The sequence below is a fragment of the Xiphophorus maculatus genome, chromosome 9 (genome assembly GCF_002775205.1).
Source record: "Xiphophorus maculatus strain JP 163 A chromosome 9, X_maculatus-5.0-male, whole genome shotgun sequence".
Classification (NCBI taxonomy): domain Eukaryota; kingdom Metazoa; phylum Chordata; class Actinopteri; order Cyprinodontiformes; family Poeciliidae; genus Xiphophorus; species Xiphophorus maculatus.
Window position 1 is genome coordinate 27,506,929 of NC_036451.1, and position 21,433 is coordinate 27,528,361.

A 21,433-nucleotide genomic window follows, 5' to 3' on the forward strand; every position below is an offset into this window, starting at 1 on the left:
TGGTCACCTGGTGACATTATAATGCATAGTTATGGAAACCAATCTGATCACATGTTGCAATCTGAGCTAGCAGGAGCAGGCAGATATTAAATGAGAGGGACCCCAAGATGGAACCTTGCGGTACACCGAACATGATGGGTTTTTTCTCCACGCTAATGTGAGGTTAGCTGTTGACTCAGAGACTTTATGTTCTTTCTGTAAGATTCAGTCTTTCTGTAAGAGTCCAACCTGGCTCTCCAGTCGTTCCAGTAAGATGCCAGGGTCAACGGTGTCATTTCTGCGCTGAGGTCCAAGAGAACCAGAGCCGTGGTTCCTCCACAGTCTGTGTTTATGTGGATGCTGTTGACGAGGGCAGTCTGTGGTAACCATGGGAACCGGACTGAAGGCAGTTGGTCGTCATTAGGAAGCCATTTAACTGGTGAAACAGCTTTTTAAATAATTCTGCTGATGGATGGGAGCTTGGAGAGCGGCCTGTAACCCTGCAGCAGTGTTTGTCCAGATTGTTCCTTTTTTATCAATGGTGTGATAACTGATGAGAGGGACGAGTTTACTGTTTGAATGGGATCAGGTGCAGCGACAGGCAGAACCTTCTGAAGGAAAGTTGTGGGCATGATAACAAGGCAGCAGGAGGAGCTTAATTAATGTATAATTTCTTTGTTTTTAAGGTTGAATTGGTGAAATTTAGTCATTTAGTCGACATTTGCTTTGACTGAACTTTGCACTTGGACTGAATTTGACGTTTGATGTGCACATTAACCCTCACATTATTTTAAATTTCCTCTGTAAAGAAGTCAGCAAATTTATTCCAGGTCCTGGAAGAGAGCAGTTCAAATGCTACAATTCAAGTGGTTTATTAAAGTGATTTTTAGATCTCATGTATGATCTGAAAAGTTGGTGACTTACAGTCAATGTAACTTTATGTAAGGGCCTTTCCTCCCTTAATAAATGAAATCACCAATAGCCTGCTTTTTGAATTTACTCTCAAAACAGTTGACAAGCGAAATCAGACGATGTCTGCGAGGGGAAAACGCTTTTCCATCGCACTCTCACTCCTATACCTGGATGAAAACGCAGTTCTTTCCGGTAGGACTCTTGAAATACAGGTGATAACTCTAATCAAAGATGGCAGCAGACATAAGAAAACAAATTACACTGTGACTGTTTCCTCAGATGCTGTCACTACAGGTTCAAATGGCAGACATGGCGCTCAATTATTTATTGAGTGAGTTGATGAAATGTCATCTTTGATGATGTGATGTTCACAGGCGAGGCTGACGCCTAAGAAGTTTAACTGACACGCGTCGTCGTAGCCTTGCCAAAAAACGTGCACTCTTCTTTAAATATTGAAGGCCGACACGCGGAGGAACAGGGGGAACCTTTGTGCTGTCTGTCACTATTACACACATGTCATCTGGTGCAAATTAACTGGCTGGATAGCACTTTCTTTCTGCTCACTGATTAAAGAGAAGCAAGAAACCTTTAAAAAAAGACATAAAAACAGGACTTGTGCTGCTTTTCATTCCAGAATGCAGTGGTTGCTCCTCTTCTGTGTGTGTGGGTGTGTGTGTGTGTGCTGCATTGTTATGCATGGTGATCTGGTGTGTTAATGTCACTCCATTAAAGCTTTAAGGGTCACAGAATTTCACACAGTAGGAAGCCCATCGCCATGCGTGTTTAACACAATCATTTAGCATGTCATGATCACTGGAGGTGTTGCATTATACCATCAATTTATGAAATTTGCAGTATCCGTTGCAGATATTGGCATCGAGACGGGATTAAACGCTGCTGACAGGATGCGTAGCAGCATAAAAAAAAACCCAAAAAACACAATTTGCAGAGCATAATATTGTGCTTTCTGTTATTCACAGGAACTTAGCCTCAGGCAGGTTCACGCGCTTCCAGTCTCACACAATATGCCAGGCCTCCTCAAAGGCCATATTAGTGTTTGCTGCTGCATATTAATTTCACATGCTAAAATGAGTGAGTGGAAACAGCCCACCATGTTTCTTTGTGCTTTCCACACCTACCCTGGAGGGGTAATGTTACAGGAATTATGAGTCCTGTGTGTTATTTTTACATATCGGCCTTGTTTCTCTTCCTTTTTATCCTGAGTAATTAGCTCTTTCTCCCCATCAATCTGTCACTTAATACCTACAGTGCCTTGTACATGTATTTATTTCCAGATTTTGTCACATCACAGTGTGTTTTTCTTTGGGGTTTTTTGGTGTGACTAGCCCAACATAAAAGTAATGTAATTGTAGCTAACATTGTTCATGAATAGATCTGCGTGCAGACAGTTTTTTCTAGAAAGCTCAGTTCATAATTTCTAGAATTGCTCTGCTGATGGTGGCAGCATGTTGGAGCAACTCTGTTATAATTTCTCTGATTTGCTCTTTTTCTAGACTTTTGCTCGTAACTTTTTGGTTGAGACGTTGCATGTTTGGACGATTACTCCCTCTGGTTTTGGACACTAAGATTTTTTCTCTTACGTTATTACTTTCAAACAGGTGCCATGATGTGTAACCATGGAAATAAAGTATTATTTTTACAGCTTGGAGCAAGTATGGCAACATTTAAATTTCTTTAGGCACAGATTTTTTACAAAATCTTTATTTTTTTATTAGACTGGAGCCATTATTTTTTCAAACCCTGCCACTGACATACATCCAAACTTTGACTGAGCCATTGTCACTAATCAGCTGGAGAATTAGACTATGTGAGTTTAGATGTTGTGGTTGACACGGACGATAAAACAATTGTGGAGAGTTAACGACTAAAACCAGTTTTGCAGCTTTTGACTCACAATAAGCAAAAATATTAAGAAACACACCGGTGTGTGCGTCACGCCCAGCAGTCCCATTGAAAAGTTATTTTTTGCCTCTCTGACGCGTCTCCATATGGCTGTACAGGTGTGAGGGGAGAGTGTGTGAGGAATCTATCACTGCTGCATCGCGCCGGCTCCAGCTAATTTTGTTTGTCCCGTCCTCTTCGTTAGAACATCGGGGGCTCAGGGAGCGCGTCGAGCAGTAAACGTGCATGTAGAGGATCAATGTGGGGAGAGAGGGGGCTGAACGGGGGGGGGGCATATACAAGAAATAAAAAAGAGTGCGGAACAGAAACACACATCACAAATCCACACACACATGCAAACATTATAAATACACAGCTCAAACCCAGGTGGAGTTGGTGCAAGCTGTTTTCACTGGCAGCCCCCCCCCCCCCCCCCGCCTTCTTCCCAGCCCTGTTCAGCAAAGCTGTCACAGCAGCAGCTCTCATAATGAAGGGTAAAATATTTTATTCAGATTTATTAATTTGAAAATGAAGCATGCCTGTCGACAGAGGGACAGTTCTTCTCAATCTGTCAACGCGGAGCCACTCTGCGCTGACACCAGGATTCATTTGTCTTGTCGGCTCTGACAGTCGGATTCTCCCAGTGCTCTGCGGAGAGGGATCGCCCAGGGATTTTTTGAGCTGGATAAAACACATTCCGACAAGGAACAGCCTCTTTATTAATGCAAATTAGGCCAGAAAAATTCCAGTAACAGCTACTTGGCTCCAGAGTCCTGGCTCCATTCTCTGTGTTTCTTTCTCGTCTCTCTTCCTCTCTCTCGCTCTCTTTTTTTTAAAGATATTTTTTTCCCTGTTTGGAGGAGGAGAAGGTGGGGTGTTATTAAAAGCAGGCTCGGTGTGTTTGTGAGAGCCAGACCTGCATGAGGACCTGTCACACTGCAGCTGTGACGTTCTCCACACATGGGACCTACACCACATATTCCTCCTGTTCCTGCAGCATCCTGAGGCCTTTCCACGAATCAGCACTCACATCATAACAATGCCTTCCTCCTTATGGAAACCAGACATGCAGCGCCACATTCTGAGCCACACTTGATGTTCCGAATTTTATTTTCAGGAAACAGAAAGGTCAAAGGTCCAGAAAACCAAGTGATGACAAAATCGTTTTGGCCAAAGGAAGAAATTTCAATTTATTTTGATTGATTTACAGAATGAATAAACTCACAATGACAAAATAATATCAAATTACTGATGCAATGGCTACAGATTGGAGACCATTAGAATACATAATGGTGTTGTTGTATGTTAGAAAGCACAAAGTCTTACAATATTTATTTTATTTGTTCACAAAATGTTGTCAATTAGCTTTTGTTTATTCATTTACAATACAATAACAAGACAGATAATCTGTGAAAACAGTGAGCTCCTCTGCCTTTTCCCAGTGCTAACTAGAAACAACCAATCAGAGTCAGGAGGCGAGTCTTAGCGCTGTCAATAGTGCCTGTGTGTGTGCTGCTCTCTGCCCTGACCCCTCTGTTTTCTGCTATGCTACGACTTCTCCCAGCCAAGTCTGTCCTGAATGCTAAGGCTAGCTAACATGGCCACCGATGATGGCAGATTAACATTTTATGTAACAGTAAGTTGTTTCTTCGATATTAGCACATTTAGTAGCATGTTCACAAGGGTGATTGACAGCACTAAGTCCCTCCTCCTGGCTCTGATTGGTTGCATTTCTCAGGGAAGAGGTGGGGAAACACCATCTTTTGATGACATAGACATAGAGAATTTTAACAAATATGTAAAGAAATGGCATGTGTTTTTTATGTAAAAGTTACATACCACCGCTTTAGCTGTAGTTAAACCTCCTTATTTTCTCTCTGTAACTTGGACCAGAGGTCAGAGGACTGCCGACCTGTGGCTGACTTGTGTTTGCCTTGATGAGTGCAGGCGAGTTGTTGTTTTGTTTCGCTGAGAGTTCTTTGACATTTATCTCTCTTCACCTGCTCTGTAATGGTGATTCAAAGTGACAGGGTCCTCTCTTTCTCTCGCTCTTCTTTCTGCTCAGATCCCCTCCCACCATCACCACCGCCATATCTTCATCTTCTTCATCATTCTCTGCTTTCCTCTTGTGCCAGACCTCCATCCCCCTCTCCGCTCTCGTCTCTCTCTCCCCTGAACCTCGTCTCGGCTCCAGGCTCGCGCCTCCCAACCCGGGCCGTTATTGGCGCAGCGGCAGAGAAAATTGAGGCTGGTGAGCTGGAGACCCTTTAGATAAAGGGGGGCGGGGGGAGAGCCATGTCAGTCAGAGACATTTGACGGGGGAGACAGCTCAAGATGGGGGACCAGAGGGTGAAGACGAGCATGATGGGATTGCCTCCTTATAACGTTTAAAGTCGGGACAGGCTTGCCGATCCTTCAATTACTTAAATGGACGAGATGGGGTGGGAGCGTGTGCTGCCACTGTAGCTTTACTGTAATGCTCAGATTAGTTAATTGGTTATCCTCGGGAACAAGGTGGAGGCTGTATTTCACTCAAGCAGACAGGAGGCATCACTTATTCTAAGTCGTCTCGTCGTCGATACGCTGTAACCCTGGAGGGCTCGTCTCTGGCCTGCAGCCCTGTGGCTTTGTGCTTCCTGGAAGACAGATGAAGACTCTGGACGGCCGGCACGCGCTGTAGCTATTTATAAGAGTCTCCACAGGGAAACCCATGCTGCTAAATCACACCAAGCAAAGAGAAAGATGCTTAAAATTCATGAATATTTATAAGATCTCCAGTGACTGCATGAGGGGCAGGAATTTATTGTATCGTTTATCATTCATTGTGAAAAATGTTTTATCGTGGTAAGAATCTCGATCAATTGTTACGATGAATATCGGTTATTGATGGTAAATAAATGCTCTGAATTGATATTTTCGTCATTTTCTCCACTGTTTGTTCTACGAAAGCATCTATAAATATCAGTAAATTACAACATATGATTTATGTAGTGATATAAATCACACGTTTTGAAGTAAGTGGCATCCTGAAGAGGCCTAAGAACAGTATTTAAGTTTGTGGCGACATGAATGAAGCGCCATGCAGTCACATCCATACAGTCACCTAAAAAACAAGTAACAGATGTTTTGTGTCATAATCTTCATTATTGTCACGACAGCACCAAAAATATTGTGATCAAATTCCAAATCCATATCACCCAGACCTTGTCTGGATGTGCCCAGTATGGAATCAGTCCAGTAAAGAACATCTATGGAATCCCAGTTGGAAAATGTGTTAAATTAATGCTTGAAAGTTCAATAAATCTGATGTAGATATTGTGTAGTAGCAACTTGTTCTTCTTCATCAGATTGATGGAGTTGTTTGGACTGGACTGATTCTGTGGTGTTTGTGGAGCTCATGGAAAAAATTGCTAATATTCACAAATAGGCCTTTAAAAGTGCTTATAACTGTTTATTTTAATGGTGAAAATACTAAACACACCTTAATATGCATTACAGTGAAAGCCATCTTAGTGCTATCATAGAAGCTATCATGTACCTTGTCTCTACACTTTGGGTACAGACAATCAGCGACAGAGAAAATAAATGGCCCTCCTGGATTGGCGGCTTTGCAAATATCAGTCAATAGAGTGTCACGTAGCACGTGGAATTTTAGCTTCCCCAGCTGCGTTTTCTTTCAGAATATTTTAAATATGCTCTACAAAAAGACCTGCACATAGGCAAATATTATGAATAACTTGGAGTTATGTCCACTTCTTTTGTCACTTTGGTTTTCTGGCAGTTTTGTGTGAGACGTCTTACAGCCCCAACACTCCTGATTCTAATAATATTTGATTTTTCAGTAATAATATTACATTACTGAAAAAAATGCCTGTTAGTTCTACTTCCAGGGGGGGAAAAAACTCAGACCTGTCAGCGGTGTAATATTTACCAGCTAGCGTTTTGAGCTGCTCTCTGTGCGTTCCTCTTTGCTACACCAGTAGCTGCTTGTGGACGTCTGAGGACAGCAGGTCACATGACACACACACACAGGAAGAGAATGTCTTTCTGAAGGGTGGAAAAACACACACTAAGGGAAAGCCCAGGTTTAGCCGATTAACTGAAAAATGCACTCAGCCTGTTCTGAATGGAGTGTTTTCGTTTTGTTTTTTTTATTTTTTTAATGGCAGCACAAATTGAACGGCTCATCGGACGTAAAATCACAGACAGAATGGTAACAAGATAGTGACCATATCAGGGACTCCTGATACTACAAATCTCTTGATCAGGGTACTTGGAATAGGACATCATTATCCAGTGTATTGGCCAGATTATTTTAAACGCCTCTCTATTTGACCTCACCATCAGTTCATTAACACGGCGCTTAAAGTTGCCGCACCCAGTTATCTGAAAGCCATCAGACTCCTCCAACCCCCCCAAGCTCCCTCTAGCCACCCACTTCATCAACTGCCTTCATAATTTTAAAAGCCTTTTTTATGTTGTTGTTTTTCTCTCATATAGTAAATGGAGCCATAATTTAATATTTTAATGCATGTTAATGTGTTGTTTAACCTTCTAGCAACAATCAGGCGTCCCTAAAAGGTTAACCTTGAACGTGAGCCAGCGCAGACAGCAGCACAATGACGCGTCAGTCTCCAACTAAAAGAAAAAAAAAGAAAGAAAGAAAATGTCTGTGTCTAATGGATTAGTGGTTGATTGCCCAGCCCCATCTCGAGGTAGATGCTGTATATATTGGATAGGCATTAAAAAGAGCATTTCTCAATTTTCCCTGTTGCCGGCCCTCGGGGTCAATGGATCTCCTGGTGGGGAAAACGCTGAGTCAACATTTGCCTCTTAATTCATCCTGGCCTTCATTAAAGCTTCATTTCTGTTGCCTGCAGCCCGCCAGAGCAGACGCTAAACACGCCGGATGCAAACTGAACCGGAGAGCCTCGGATTTAACTAGGCAGTCGTGTTTTTTTTTGTTTTGTTTTGTTTGTTTTTTTTTGACTGGTGACTCTGTGGTGTTAGCTGCTGTAGAAACGGGACTGATGTGAGGACCGCAATCCCTTTAAAGTGAAAAGTCAAAGGGGATGCAGCTGCTGGTGTGTGAAGAGGAACAAGTCGGTCAGTAACCTTTCTATAGAGAGGAGTAATCAGGCGGAAAGGAGGAGGGCAGACCGCTAAATTTCTATAACCTTAGATATTTCATGTTGAGTCAGTAGGGACTTTCTTTGAGAACATGATTCATTTATTTGGGACAGTTTAATGATTTGAACTCATTTGTTACTTAAAGTGTCCAAAGACAGTAGACTGACCAACAAATCTCTCTGTTGCTGCTTATTTCTCCCCCTGCTTACAATCAAATGCGTCAGGAATTGTTTTAGCAAAGCCACACAGTGCGCACTCCCAATTTGTGTGATTAATTGCACTGAGCTTAGAAAGCCACACACTGGAGATACAGAGCAGGAACTGGGACACACTGAGGAGATTTAACTAAATCTGAGCCTATATATATATAAATATATACAAACATATATATACACACACCATATGTACTGTTTGCACTTTGCACTAACTTAAAAGTTTAAATCTGTTTATTTTTAACTACATATATTTCACAATATGCCTATTTGTAGATTTGCAAAATATGAAAATATGAAAAGTTGTGAGTTAAATGGAAAAAAATTCATAGTAGTAAAATGACCTTCGTCACTAGTTTTATTACATGTGATATGTGAACACCTCCACTCCTTTTATTGTTCATGACATTCTGTGTTTAGTTCTGCTAGGGAAGATTGGAGAAAAAAATACAATAAATAAATAAAGTGAATAAAGGAAGAAAATATTTTTATTTTGGTAGATTGGCAAGAATACAGTTCATGTAGAAAGAAAACCATAAGAGGTTTTATTTAAAGTTTGACAGATGTTCTCGTGTAATGAGACCAAAACTGAACTTTTGGACTACATGCAAAATATAGTAAAAAAAAAAAAAAAAAGGTCTGTAGGAAGATGAAACTGGATCGATACAGACCTGTTGTCATCTTTCAAAAACAATCCTGAACTTACAACAGAAAGTTGTACGAGTTACTATGGCCCAGTCAAAGTATTGTCTCATTACTGGATTATGTTCCTTTCCACTCTGATCAGCATGATGCCTCCTCCTTCACAATGCTTCACGCTGCCTGTAAAAAGTATTCACCCCCCTGGATGTTTTACCCTTTTATTGCTTCTATAAATCAATCCTGATCATCAAAATGTGGCTTTTTTTTTTTTTTGACAAACTACAAAAATACCCCTTCGATATCAAACTGAAAATGGATTATTTTGTAGAAATTAGGTTTTGCTTTGAGTTTAATTTCTTTTGGTTAATTTATTTGACAAAAAATCTACATTTTGTTGGCCATGATGGCCATGTTGACACAAAAGCATAAAAAAGGGTAAAACATCCAAGGGGGAACCTTTTTTAGGCCGTAGGTGATAAAGTGCAGTAGTCTTGTGACAAACACAAGGCAGCCCAGAAATTTCAGTTTGAACTTTATTTATGTTTCCTTAGAATGAGTTGAACTTTAAAATCTTCCTCCTTACCACTTTTCCACAACATCTGGATTCATGTGAGGCTATATGACACACAGCATGTTTAATAATTAGTTAACTTCTTATATCAAGACATTAGACTGGGTTTTATTTAGAGAAAAGGGGTTGAATACAAATGTATGCCAAACGTTTTGAAATATGGGGAGGAGAACATTTTAAAAAGCATGAAATCGCAGTAAAGTTTGTGGTTGCCAGTTAATAAGTCTTTTTAAAAGACATTCATTTAACACCTTTAAGATGTTAAAATGCACAGCCGACTGTAAATCTCAAAGATTCTCTCTTTTAGTTTTAAGACTTTAGTAAACACGTCAGCAGCAGAAAGGAAAGCTTTAGTGGTGGCTCTCTGTGTCTGCAGTGGATTATGTGTCTATCTGCTGGTTGTTTCCCAAGTTTCCCCAGTTTATCCTCCCATCCTCACATCTGTCTCTATCCCTGCTCTGTAACGCCGGGCCCCGGCTCTAAAAAGGTGCGTGTGAGATGCCTGTGATACTCTGCTGTGACAGAAGTTGAGCAATGGGCCTGTCTTGTTCTGGGGCCCCTGCCGAAGCACAGTCCCCCCTTTGTTCTGTGATGTATCGATCCATTCAGACCTCCTCCCGAATGTACTCCGCTGGCACTCGCTCTGCTCAGCTAAGCTTGTGCCATGGATCTTCCTCTAATGCTCGCTCTCATGTGGCAGCCAGATACAGGGAAAAAAAAAAAAACAAGACCGCGACCACAGACTTTAAACTTCTCTCTGCGTTCTTCTTCTTCTTCTTGAGCAACAACGACTTTGTGTTTCTTTCAAGAGAAAATCCATCCAACTTTTTCATCCGTACCTTTTGATACTGCAGGAAGATTAAGTTACTGGCTCCTCAAAGTCTTCCATGAGAATACACAATGTGCTTGTAGAAGTGAAGGTTTGTCAGGAGGCTGCTGCTCTCAGAGCCTCCAGGCATCAGCAGAGTTCTGCTTGGTAATGCCAGCATCCTTTCACTTTAAGCAATGCCCACTCATTACCCGTGCTTTAAAGAGTGAAATGTTCAACGTTGCAGATAAAAAATTTAAATATCTTGGCACACATGCCCTGAACTACACGTCAGTCCAACGATGTGCATTCTCCACCAATCTTTTCCTCAAAATAATACTTGAGGGGGGGGGGAAGCACATCTCTTTACAAGCTGAAAAGAAACCACATGCGTTTGGTAGCCATTAAAAGGTTTGTGGCTTGTATCTGGCTGGATATTTACTAGATTTAGGGTTCATTTGTATTAGTTGGTTTCCTTTTAAGCATACTTTACAAATAATTATGGTCAAGGCTTTCCAACAGCTTTACTCCACCATGGTTGTATGACCTGGTTCTGTACAGACCAAACGTTTGGACACACCTTCTAATTCAATGGGTTTTCTTTATTTTCATGACTATTTATAAGGCAAGAAATCCCACTTATTAACCTGACAGGACACACCTATGAATGAAAACCATTTCAGGTGACGACCTCTTGAAGCTCATCAAGAAAATGCAGAGTGTGTGCAAAGCAGTAATCACAGCAAAAGGTTGCTACTTTGAAGAAACTAGAATATAAGGGCTATTTTCAGTTGTTTTACACTTTTTTGTTTAGTGCATATTTCCACATGTGTTATTCATAGTTTTGATGCCTTCAGTGTGAATCTACAATGTCAATAGTCATGAAAATAAAGGAAACTCATTGAATTAAAAGGTGTGTCCAAACTTTTGGTCTGTACTGTATATATATACAGTATAATATATGTATATATCAATGCTACTAAGAATCTGTGACTGTACTTGGATCGATCCCTGTCAGGATGGAAGCCAGTCAGTTTAAATGAACTTCATCATTTCTGATAACAGTGCTCAGATATCCAGACAGAATTATACTAGGAACCTGAAATATGTATAATAAATTCAAGCTTCACCCAGTTCTCAGTGTTTTCCACACTGGAAATCAAACCTTGTTCAAATGCACCATTGAAAACCCCAAACTGAACTGAACTGTCATTTATGGCCTGGATCTCACACAGACCTCTGAGTGTCATGTTGAATGTGTGAAAACAGAGGAGCTCTCATGAACTGGCGTTAAGTCCTAATTTATTACAATCAAAGGGACTGTACGAATTTGTTCCATTAGGCTTTCCTTCAGACAGGATAAAAGGCGCTCAGGATGAAAGGGGGGATTTATCTGCACACACTCATCACATGATGTGACCCAGGGCCTGGAGCAGAAAGGTCCCTCTCTCTCTCAGGTACCATGGAAACCAGCCCACCTCTGTCTCTGCTTGTCCCTTTGTCCTCCACTCATCCTCTGCTCAGTTCCAGAGGAGGCTTATCAGTTCTGTTCAATGTCTGCGTTCATTCCTGTCTTGCACACTTTATTATATTATAAATGAGAATTTGTTCGTGCCTGCTTTGATTGTTCTTTAAATACGTCAGAAAATGACAAGGTACAGTGACGGGGAAAGAAGTGCTTTTTCTTTTTGTAATTTCACAATAAAATGATGCAGTTCATCAAACAAATTTGGAACTCAAATCCCAAATTTGTTTAAATACAAAAAGCAATAATAATAATCCAATTTTTGGTTCATATCCCAAGCCACAACTCGGCCTGATCACTGTCAGACCAATCAGGATGTAAACTGAACCTGCCAAAGGTCATTAAGGTCATTATGCTGCAATGAAGAAATATAAGAACAGCCCAGGGATAAAGTCAGTCTGAAAAGGGTTTTTTAAGCCATTATGCACAAGAAAACATGAAACAGCGAATGACCTTTGACCTCTGACCTGTGATATGGGCCTGTTTCTCTGCCAGAGGCCTACACCCCGTGGAAAATAAAATTTAGCTTCCACGTCTTCTTATGTCTTGCTTTCTTCGTCTTCGTTTTCATTAACATCGCAGAAACTGCAAATAGATAGCTTGCAGACTTGTTCGCTCAGTAACTGCATCCACACTGAAGAGGTTTTAGGTGTCCGACAATAACCAGCACCGGCCATGGTTTAACATGACTGAAACTGGTTTCATCTAAGTCACAAGCAGACGATCGTTTCTCAGCAGCCGAGGGTCCAGACCCTCTGGATGAAGCGAAGCGTAGAACAAGCAGCTGGTTTTTACCAGGATAGTAAATCGTCACAAACCACAATGTAAATTCAGCTCGATATGTATGACTTTTCATCAGACTGTTCTAAAGAATTTTCACTTACTTTTCAGGTTTAAAATGTTCAGACTTTCTTTTAATTGAGTCAGTATTCATTTTTTGTTGTGTACCTTGGAGGTGACAGTATTTACTGGGATATTGAGTGTTTTTCTTTTCTTTTCCCTTGTTGTAATTGTGTATTTTATGTTTTGTATGTAATATGAAAACCATAACAAATATATGAAGCATTAATTGAGTCCATTTAAAACATGTCTAACACATCTGATTTGACCTTTAGCTTTAAAAGTAGCTGAAGAGGTGAGACCAGTACTGTAAGATCCTGTCAAACACCTTATTATCTTTTATTAGTTCATTAAGGTCACAGAACGACTTCAAATGGTTTTGTTATGTTCATGGTGGGTTTTATCTGCAGCTCGTGTCCTTCCACAGGGCAGAGGCGTTAGAGTCATCGCTGCTGCTGTGTCCCACACCTGGGTGTTACATTTGTCACCACGGTTACAGCTCACTGTAGTTACTTTTATTAGTTGTGACCGTTTCACAGAATCCCACTTGGGTAGGTGGCATCATGCTATGGAAAATTCATGTATTCAGCTCTGCCCCTCCTCCCCCGCATCATATCGCTTATATTTCCAAGACAAATTACAGGTTTATAGGAAATCGATTAGAATTTCCTGTTTTATCGCCGGTGAGTGGCTGATCATACATCAAGCCGGCAGCGAGCTGATGAAGATCACCGCCGGTCCTGTGATTTGTTTGGCTTCCTGCGTAGCCCTGAAATACCAGCGTATATTTAGATTTCTAAACTCCCCGCTAACATAACTTAGCAGATGTTGGGCAGTCATATGGATGTTGGTGTAACAGAGACCCCCTCAGGTATTCTCATTATTCTACTGCTGAGCAGATGGCAGGGAAACTTACCACACTCACTATTATCCATCATACATATTCTGCACCCAATTTACATAGCTGGAGTTTTGCAGGAGCTCCTGGAGGGAGAGTCACTAACTCCAAGTTAGCACTGCGGCTCCACCTGAGGCCTGGGGAGACAGTCTGAGATGTCACTGCCGCTGCACCTCAAACTCAAATATGCTAATGGCTGTACAGAGGAATTCCAATGGGTGCATTCCAGCTGTATGTTCTGGAGGAAAATCAGCAGCTTTTTGATTTTTGTTTTTTTTACAATCCATGATTTGTTTCACCACAATACTGTGATGTATGTTTACACAAAAAACAATGTCTTAAGACACTTCCTGGTTACTATTACTTATTATTCAGCTTTGCAATTAGATAATTTTACTCCCCATTTAAAAAACACAAAATAAATAAACATAAAAAGTTTATATACAATCATCATTGTGATAATTTCATTCAATCCAATTCCAAAGAACTTTATTTATCCTAAACGGAGATTACATGTCATAGTAACTCATATCATCCAAGTATGGTCAAAGAGTTGTGGTGAACAGGAAGGATCTCTGGTAGCAGTCAGTTTTGCAATGAATCTGAAGAGGCCTCTGACTGAAGACTGCTGCTGCGTGACAGACCCATGTTACTGTCATACAGGCACATTTAATAAAAAATCAATTTATTTCAGTAACTCCAGTGTAGAGTTACATTATATAGATTAATTGGACAAAGACTGATGTTATAAAACCTTTATTTCGAGTAATTGTGATGGTTTTCTGTAACAGCTAATGAAATATGACATAATAATAATAATGTTTCTTACAGAACAGACCCCAGACATGACCCAAAATTGATTTTGGAATTGATAACTCTTGCATGGCCCAAACAACAACCCAACTAAAAATGTCCGAACTTGGCCTAAAACGCTAATCTGTCATGCAACAAATTTTACTGAGCTCTCCCTTTTGATGATGAGAGGTGTGGTCAGAGATTCATCCAGGATAATGACCGTGAGTTTTGGTTTCACAGTCTGTATTGACCAACACTTTGACTTGGAAAATTGTTCTCTCAGATATAAAACAAAGGAACAAACAGCCCTTGGTCATTTGAGCTCACAGTACCTTGTCTGACTTATGAGCACCTCAACATTAGACAGATTGTCTAAGTTGGACTGCAGTGATTTAAAATACTTTAGTTTCCCAATGTGTTATCAGCACCATCTAAATCAAATGTTCTAGATAAGCAGCTTGAGGCAGAGTTCAAGCTGAACATGCTTATGTTTCCTCACTGCTGATTTCGATCTGTTGTGACATTATGGTTCAAAGTCCAGATCCGTCCTTTAACTGTTTGGACCCTTGCAGACAGTCATATAGTAAATTTACTCTCTTTGGCGGTGCTTTTACAAAGAGGGGAGTAACAGCCAAAGTTAGAATCATGTAATATTTGGAGGTTAGAAATACAGGTTGGAGGTTACATCAACTGGTACCTGATTGGCTGATGCAGGGCTTTCCGGTTGGGGAGATGTGCACACTACTCCAAATTGCACACAGACTGATTGCTGGGCGACAGACTTTGGCTTAAATGCAAAATAAAACCTGCTAGTGTTGTGATAAGTAAGGAGAAAGATGATTAAGAAAAATGATCAACAGCTTAAAGGGTTTATTATTCATATGTTTTAATAATGGCTCAAATAATAACTTCATGCTGTTTGAATGGCTGGCTCTGTTCTGTGTAAAATACACAGGATTTGGATTTGGTGTGAATGATTCTTTCTGACTGCACCTGCCAAAGTATCCTCACATAACGCTGTGCTGGGTTAAATTATTGCGCATGATGGAATGCTCAGCGGTGCACAACACTCAGGGCAAACCGCTTCACCTACATCCTCTCATCGTGCTGATAAGATGATAAAAATAGTGATGGTCTTTCTTCCTGCAGAAAGCTTTCATAAATATGGAGAAATGCTGCAGATTGTGACGAAAACATGGAGACATAATATAGTGCCTACATAGAGCTGTGATAGGATTGTTGGGAAAGCAACAGGACAAAAACCATTTGTGAGCTCCTGTATGTAGCAATGTGTCACGCCGTACTTACAATTTTCGGCTCATAAAACTAATATTTGTTTGAAGATAACTTGACTAAATCTAAACTTCCGTTTTCAAATGATGATATAAAAAGAAAACAATATATGGAAACCAGAATTTCCTGAACAATTTAGCCAAAGTTTGACTTGCAACTACTATATGATGAAGAAAATATATACGGCAGATAAACAAAATAGTTTAAAAAACTTAATTTAGTGGTTTTCTTAATTATATAACAAGGTTATTAAAATACAAATATTTTTTCACAAAGGTTAAAATAGATGAACGACCAAATTCATATTATTCTTGAATTGTAAAGTAGGATGCGCAACATTGGTCAGAAGCCTAGAAATGGCCTGCAGATGGTCTTTGGTCACTCGTGGTGAAGTCAAGGTCAATCCTGCTTTAGAGGGTCATCTGAGATTGGAGCTACACAGATTTGATTTCAATCTCAGTCAGATAATTTCATAAATAAATAAAAATAAATGAATACATTGAGGAGGCAATGTTATGTTTCTGACTGACTCCTTCATTAATGCAGTTGAGCTTCAGTGCAAAACTCAGTCAGCAAAAAATTCATTTATTTAGCGATTACTTTGTATTTACATTGTCCATGAAATGGGACTCAAGCAGCAGCTAAGTATGACTGTTCACACAGCTATCAAATTGTATAAGCATTTGAATTTTAAATATATTTAAATGTTGACAAATATTTTGTGTGTGTGTGTGTGGGGGGGTGTGCGTGTGTGTGTGTGTGTGTGTGTGTGTGTGTGTGTGTGTGTGTGTGTGTGTGTGTGTGTGTGTGTGTGTGTGTGTGTGTGTGTGTGTGTGTTTAAATGCAGCAACAAACTTAATATTTCGAGATCCACATTTGGTTTGAGAGGTCAAGTGCTCTTGGGGGCCCTCTGCTGGCCTGGGTCCCCTAAGCAGCTGATTTGTTTGCTTGTGCCTTGGACTGACCCTGTTCCCTGGGGTCAAGGAGTGGACCTGGGTGGGGGTTGAAGAAATGTTTCTTTTTCCAACCCTTTTTTTTTACAATATACATTTGCTCTGTTTGAAATAATTTGTAAAAATTAATTGATAAAAAAATAACTGATAAAATCCCTACTTTTAGCCCTGCACACATGAAAAGCACTGTTGCAAATCATCCAGCCCAGTGATTTACAGAACAAGGTTCAGACTTTAGTTCTACACTGGAGCTTCTTTTTCCATCCAACCCTCTTCTTTTTCCTCCTCCTCCTTCACTTCTCTCTTCCCTCTGAATGGCTCTTGGTGGAGCGGCGCAGCGGTTGTGAGGCAGCGCTGGGCCTGAAGGGCACTTTTCAGCCTGGCCAGACACACTCGGGTCTTGCTGCTTGGCTGCGCAACATGGGTCACCGCCTTACATTAGGAGGACCCTGCCAAAGTCATCCAAGCGGAGCCCTGCGACATACCTGGAAATGAATGGACAAAACTCCAACAAAGCAAGTTGACTGTAGGATTCGTCTGCAATGTTTACATTACTGATGTCAAAAATGTGTTTTTCATCTGTTATGTGTCTCATTAGTCGAATTATTTTCTAAGCCATAAATCTTCATCTAGCTAATATTCATAACAAATTTGGAGGGTGGCCAACAGCTCTGATTGGTGCACCTCATCTTGGCACAGCGTGGAAATTAAATGGCCTCGTGTGGAGGGAGTGCGGGTTCTGCTGAGGTCATGAGGAGGGTCCGGGTCGCTGTTATTTACACCGAGTTCACGCTCTATCCATCAACAAGCCTTTTTTTTTTCCTCCCCCGATCGCAACACTATGCGGCCACACTGGAGCGTCTCCTCTGCATCCAACATTCCGTTGATCTCGATGCTCCTCGAGGCGGGGCTAAATCCAGCGCCTTTCCAATCACGTCGCGTGGGGCGGAGCCTGACTCTCGCGCTCTCTTCGCCGTGCCGCCGCCTGCCCAGCCTGTGCTGAACATGACAAAAAGCGAGAGGATGGAGCGAGGGAAGTAAATCCCTGCTGTTTCATTCCTCACAGACACTTTTTCTTGCTTGTTTTTGGAAGACGGAGCGGGGCTTGGATACAGGAAAAGCATTAGTAGTTGAGAGCAGCTGTCTGTCTGGTTTAGACGCGCAGCCCACAGCAGTTCAGATCAGATTTCACATTCAGCTTCGACCAGCTCAGCTGAGAGCAGCAGCCAGAGAGGGCTCGTTGCTCCGCTCTCTCCCTCTCCAACGCCACCTTTTTTTTTCTCCCCTGTTGGCGGAGCGTCTCTAAAACGCTCATAGGAAGAAGTACCAGGATTTATTTCCCCCTCTTCTCCGTCCTCCCATCTTCTCCTCTTCTTTTTTTTTTTTTTTTTTTACTGTATTTATTTTTTTACAGGAAATTATCAGCGTGGGCGACAAATAGAATTAGATAAAAAATAAAGGGTGGCCGAAGACATGGACGAGCAGCCGAGGTTGATGCACTCTCACACGGGGGTGGGCATGGCGGGGCACCCCGGCCTGCCGCAGCACTTGGAAGGCACCGGAGGAGCCGACGGCGACGGGAGGAAGCAGGACATTGGAGACATTTTACAGCAAATTATGACCATCACGGACCAAAGTCTGGACGAAGCCCAGGCCAGGTAAGAGACTTCTCGGTTTGGTGTCAGAGGGAGGCGGCGGCAAACTGGAGCTCATTTTTAAAGAAAGCAACAATAGTACATTTATCATATCTGTGCGATATTAATAAAGAAAGCACAAAATATAACTGTAAAATATAATATTAAAGCTAAAGGTCGAGCTCAAATCCGCAATTAAAAATATATTTTTTTAAGAATGGCATTTATTGGCAACGTGTCGCCAACTTTAAAAAATGACTTCTTTTTTTTTTCCCCGAGCTGCATTTAGTGAAGACGGCTCACTTTTTAGCCATAAAACATAAACACCGAGAAACAATGTACCCTAAGATTGAGTTTTAAAAATATCATCCATGTTGTTTGTCCCTTATAAAAGTGAGTGAAGCTTGAGGAATCACTTTTAAGTTGTTGCGCAGTTTCATAAAAAACACACAAACGAATGGATAACATGTACACAACATAACAGTATTTATTTGTTGCTAAGTAGGAGAAGGAAAGAAATTAAGAAAGGCATTAATATACATATATACATATATCTGTACAACCTAAATATGTTTAAAATTTGCCATTTTTGAATGTGGCCATTTATTCCAGAAGCAGAGTTAGATTGTGACACATTGAGAGCTGGTTGTAGCCTTTACTAGTTAATTTACTTCAGACAAATATAATAAAATACTACATATCTTCATTGTTCAAGCTTGTACATTCACCCATCTGTTCATCTTCCATTTAACTGTTTATTATGCATTGAGAAAGTGTTAATTAATAATTGTACTTACATTGCTTCCAACCCGTAATAAGTTTATAGGGTAATACTTGTATTGTATATTAAACCAAAACTCTCAGAATTATCACTGAAACCTAGTTTCATTTTCCAGTCAATTCTATACATGCTCACTTACACAACTACCAATCTCCATTTTATTCTTGCATATTTTTTACATTAAGAAGTCGTGGGTTCAGTTGAAAAATAAAAGATTATTATCCACTCAAATCTTTGTACAGTTTTTCCGTGAGTTACAATCTTAGTAGAACTTAGCTAACATGTAATTTAGGATATTTCCATTTGTTAAACATGTGCTGTTTTTTTAAAGGTATTACAGCATCAGCAGCTAAAACATTGTGATCAATATCAGTAAAATAATAAGTAGCGCAGAGAAAAAGAAAAGCATTTTCAGGTCGTTGAAACTCTTCGCTGTATATCTCAGGGATTAGAAGTTGAAACTGTTTGCAAATTTTCTTCAAGCAAGATCTGAAATGAAGCCCGGCACTTAAGTTGATCGTATAAATGGAACACTTGTTGTGTTCCTAGAGCATAATTGAATTTTTTTTTAACCACAATTTGCACTGCAGCACTTTGTGAATCAGAATGAACACTGAGCTCTACTCCATTCCCCAGGCTTGAGGTCTGTCTCTTAACGTTTTTCCTGTCCTTGGTTTTTTGCTCACCAAGCCACCTCTCTGTTTCAGGAAACATGCTCTCAACTGTCACAGAATGAAACCGGCCCTTTTCAACGTTCTGTGCGAAATCAAAGAAAAAACAGGTAGGTCCGATCAGCTTCCACGTCGCCACATCACACTTTGCACGGCCGTGCAGCAGGTACAGCTACGCGGCGTGCGTTCCCTCCTGCAGCTGGTCAGCACCAGAAACCTTAATAAATCCCGCGCCGTAACATGGAGGAAGTTTCTATGGCAGAACAGCGAAAAGCAGAGAGCTGGATTGTGACACGCACGCTGCTGTCTCCCCCTTGTGAGTTAACTGTCAAATCTGCTGAATACGTCTGTCTCTATTATGTTCTGTGTCTCTCTATTAAAGCAGTTGTGAGGCAGCGTGTCAGCAAAATAATTGCTTTGAGAGAAATAACATAAAAGACATAAAGTCATGTTTCCATAGCCATCTCTGACTTCTCCTCACCTCGTGACATTTTTGATTCTTTTTCAGTGAAATTGTTGCACTTTAGTGTGATCGTGACTTTTATACCTCCGTCTGCGACGCCAGCAGAAACTTCCACCAACGAGATGGAAGTTGCTTAAGTGTGCCGGCTTGCTCTCGGTGTGTTTCACACTCATCGGCGCGTGAAATCAAACCGAATGGGTGGAGGCCGAGAGGGAGGGTCTCATTGTCTGGGACGCTGCACATACTTGACCTTTTGGGGACGTTGGAGGCTGTTTATGTTGGTGATCCCTCCGTCACCTGGTGCTGTCACGGATGTTTTCATCAGAGCTTATTTTACTGCCTAACTAAACTCCCCTCCCCTTCCTCTTCCCACCTAGCCTGGCAGTTTATCTTGACTTGGCCGCAGCCTCCTGAGAGAGAGAAAGAGAGAGCAACAGGGGGAGGAGGTGTGTGTGTGTGTGTGTCTTTTGAAGTCCGCTGCTTCTCTCTTCTTTCTGTTGTCTTGGTATGTTTTTTGGAGGGGGGAGTGACACAGATATGCGTGATGATTCACTCCCTGCAGCTCGCCGGGGTTCACCCAAAGTTCGGCTGAGCCGCGAGTGCAAAGTAACCTGGACGTCTTCCTGCCTTCCCGTTCAGCTGGTAACCTATTAACACGAGGTGCGGCTAATTGGAGATCCGGGGCTTGCTTGTCGTCACGTTGGAGCTGAGTTCTAGGCGGAAGTAGAAAACATTCCTGCAGTTTTACGCCGATTCCTCGACTCAGGTTTACTCTGTTCCTGGATCTCCTTGTCTGTCATCTCACTATTTTATTTAATTTTTTATGATGCAGTAGGGGAAATGGTCTCAGTATTTTAGATCTAAAGTCCAATTTGTTGATTATACATTTCTGTGTTAAAATTAAACAGCAAATGCTTCTTTTAAAGACAAATTTAGAAAAGCTTGGTAAATAAGTCAACAAACAAATGTGGTATTTATTTTCACGACTAAATGCTGAAAATAAAAATGCATATGACCACTGCTTACCTGTGTGAGGTATTTAAAATAGATTTTTATGGATGCAGGCGACTTGTTGCTACTAGTTTGGTTAATTTTCAAATTTATTCACATGAATATTTTTAGTGTATTTATTCATATAATTTAACAGGTGTGTCTTTGCTGCTTCTGTTATTTCCTGCCATAGAGTTATTAGCAGTAGATAAGCGAAGCTATTGCTCATTTAATCAGATCGGTGTGCCGCTTTGCTGTCAATTCCAACGATAACATTGATGCACTTTTGTACATTGGCGTTAATGCTTAAACGTCAGGTGCCAAAGGGACTGGATAGTCTCCCCCTCTCCCACCTGTTGCTGTGCTCTGCCTGTCAGCTCGCTGAAAGAAGGCTTTCCTTACAAGAAAAACAAATTCCATATTCCATAATATTG

General features: G+C 41.0%; 1 protein-coding gene across 3 annotated transcripts in view; it reads left to right on the forward strand.

Annotated features, from left to right (window-relative positions):
- The first annotated feature begins 17,446 nt into the window (after positions 1-17,446).
- LOC102217435 (pre-B-cell leukemia transcription factor 1) overlaps positions 17,447-21,433 on the forward strand; it is a 79,335-nt gene continuing 75,348 nt past the window's right edge. For all 3 annotated transcript variants that reach the window (XM_023339443.1, XM_023339445.1, XM_023339446.1), the window contains exons 1-2: positions 17,447-18,118; positions 19,583-19,656. In XM_023339443.1, coding sequence (XP_023195211.1) covers positions 17,934-18,118; positions 19,583-19,656 — 259 coding nt within the window. In that variant the 5' untranslated portion in view covers positions 17,447-17,933. The remainder of the gene's footprint in view (positions 18,119-19,582; positions 19,657-21,433) is intronic.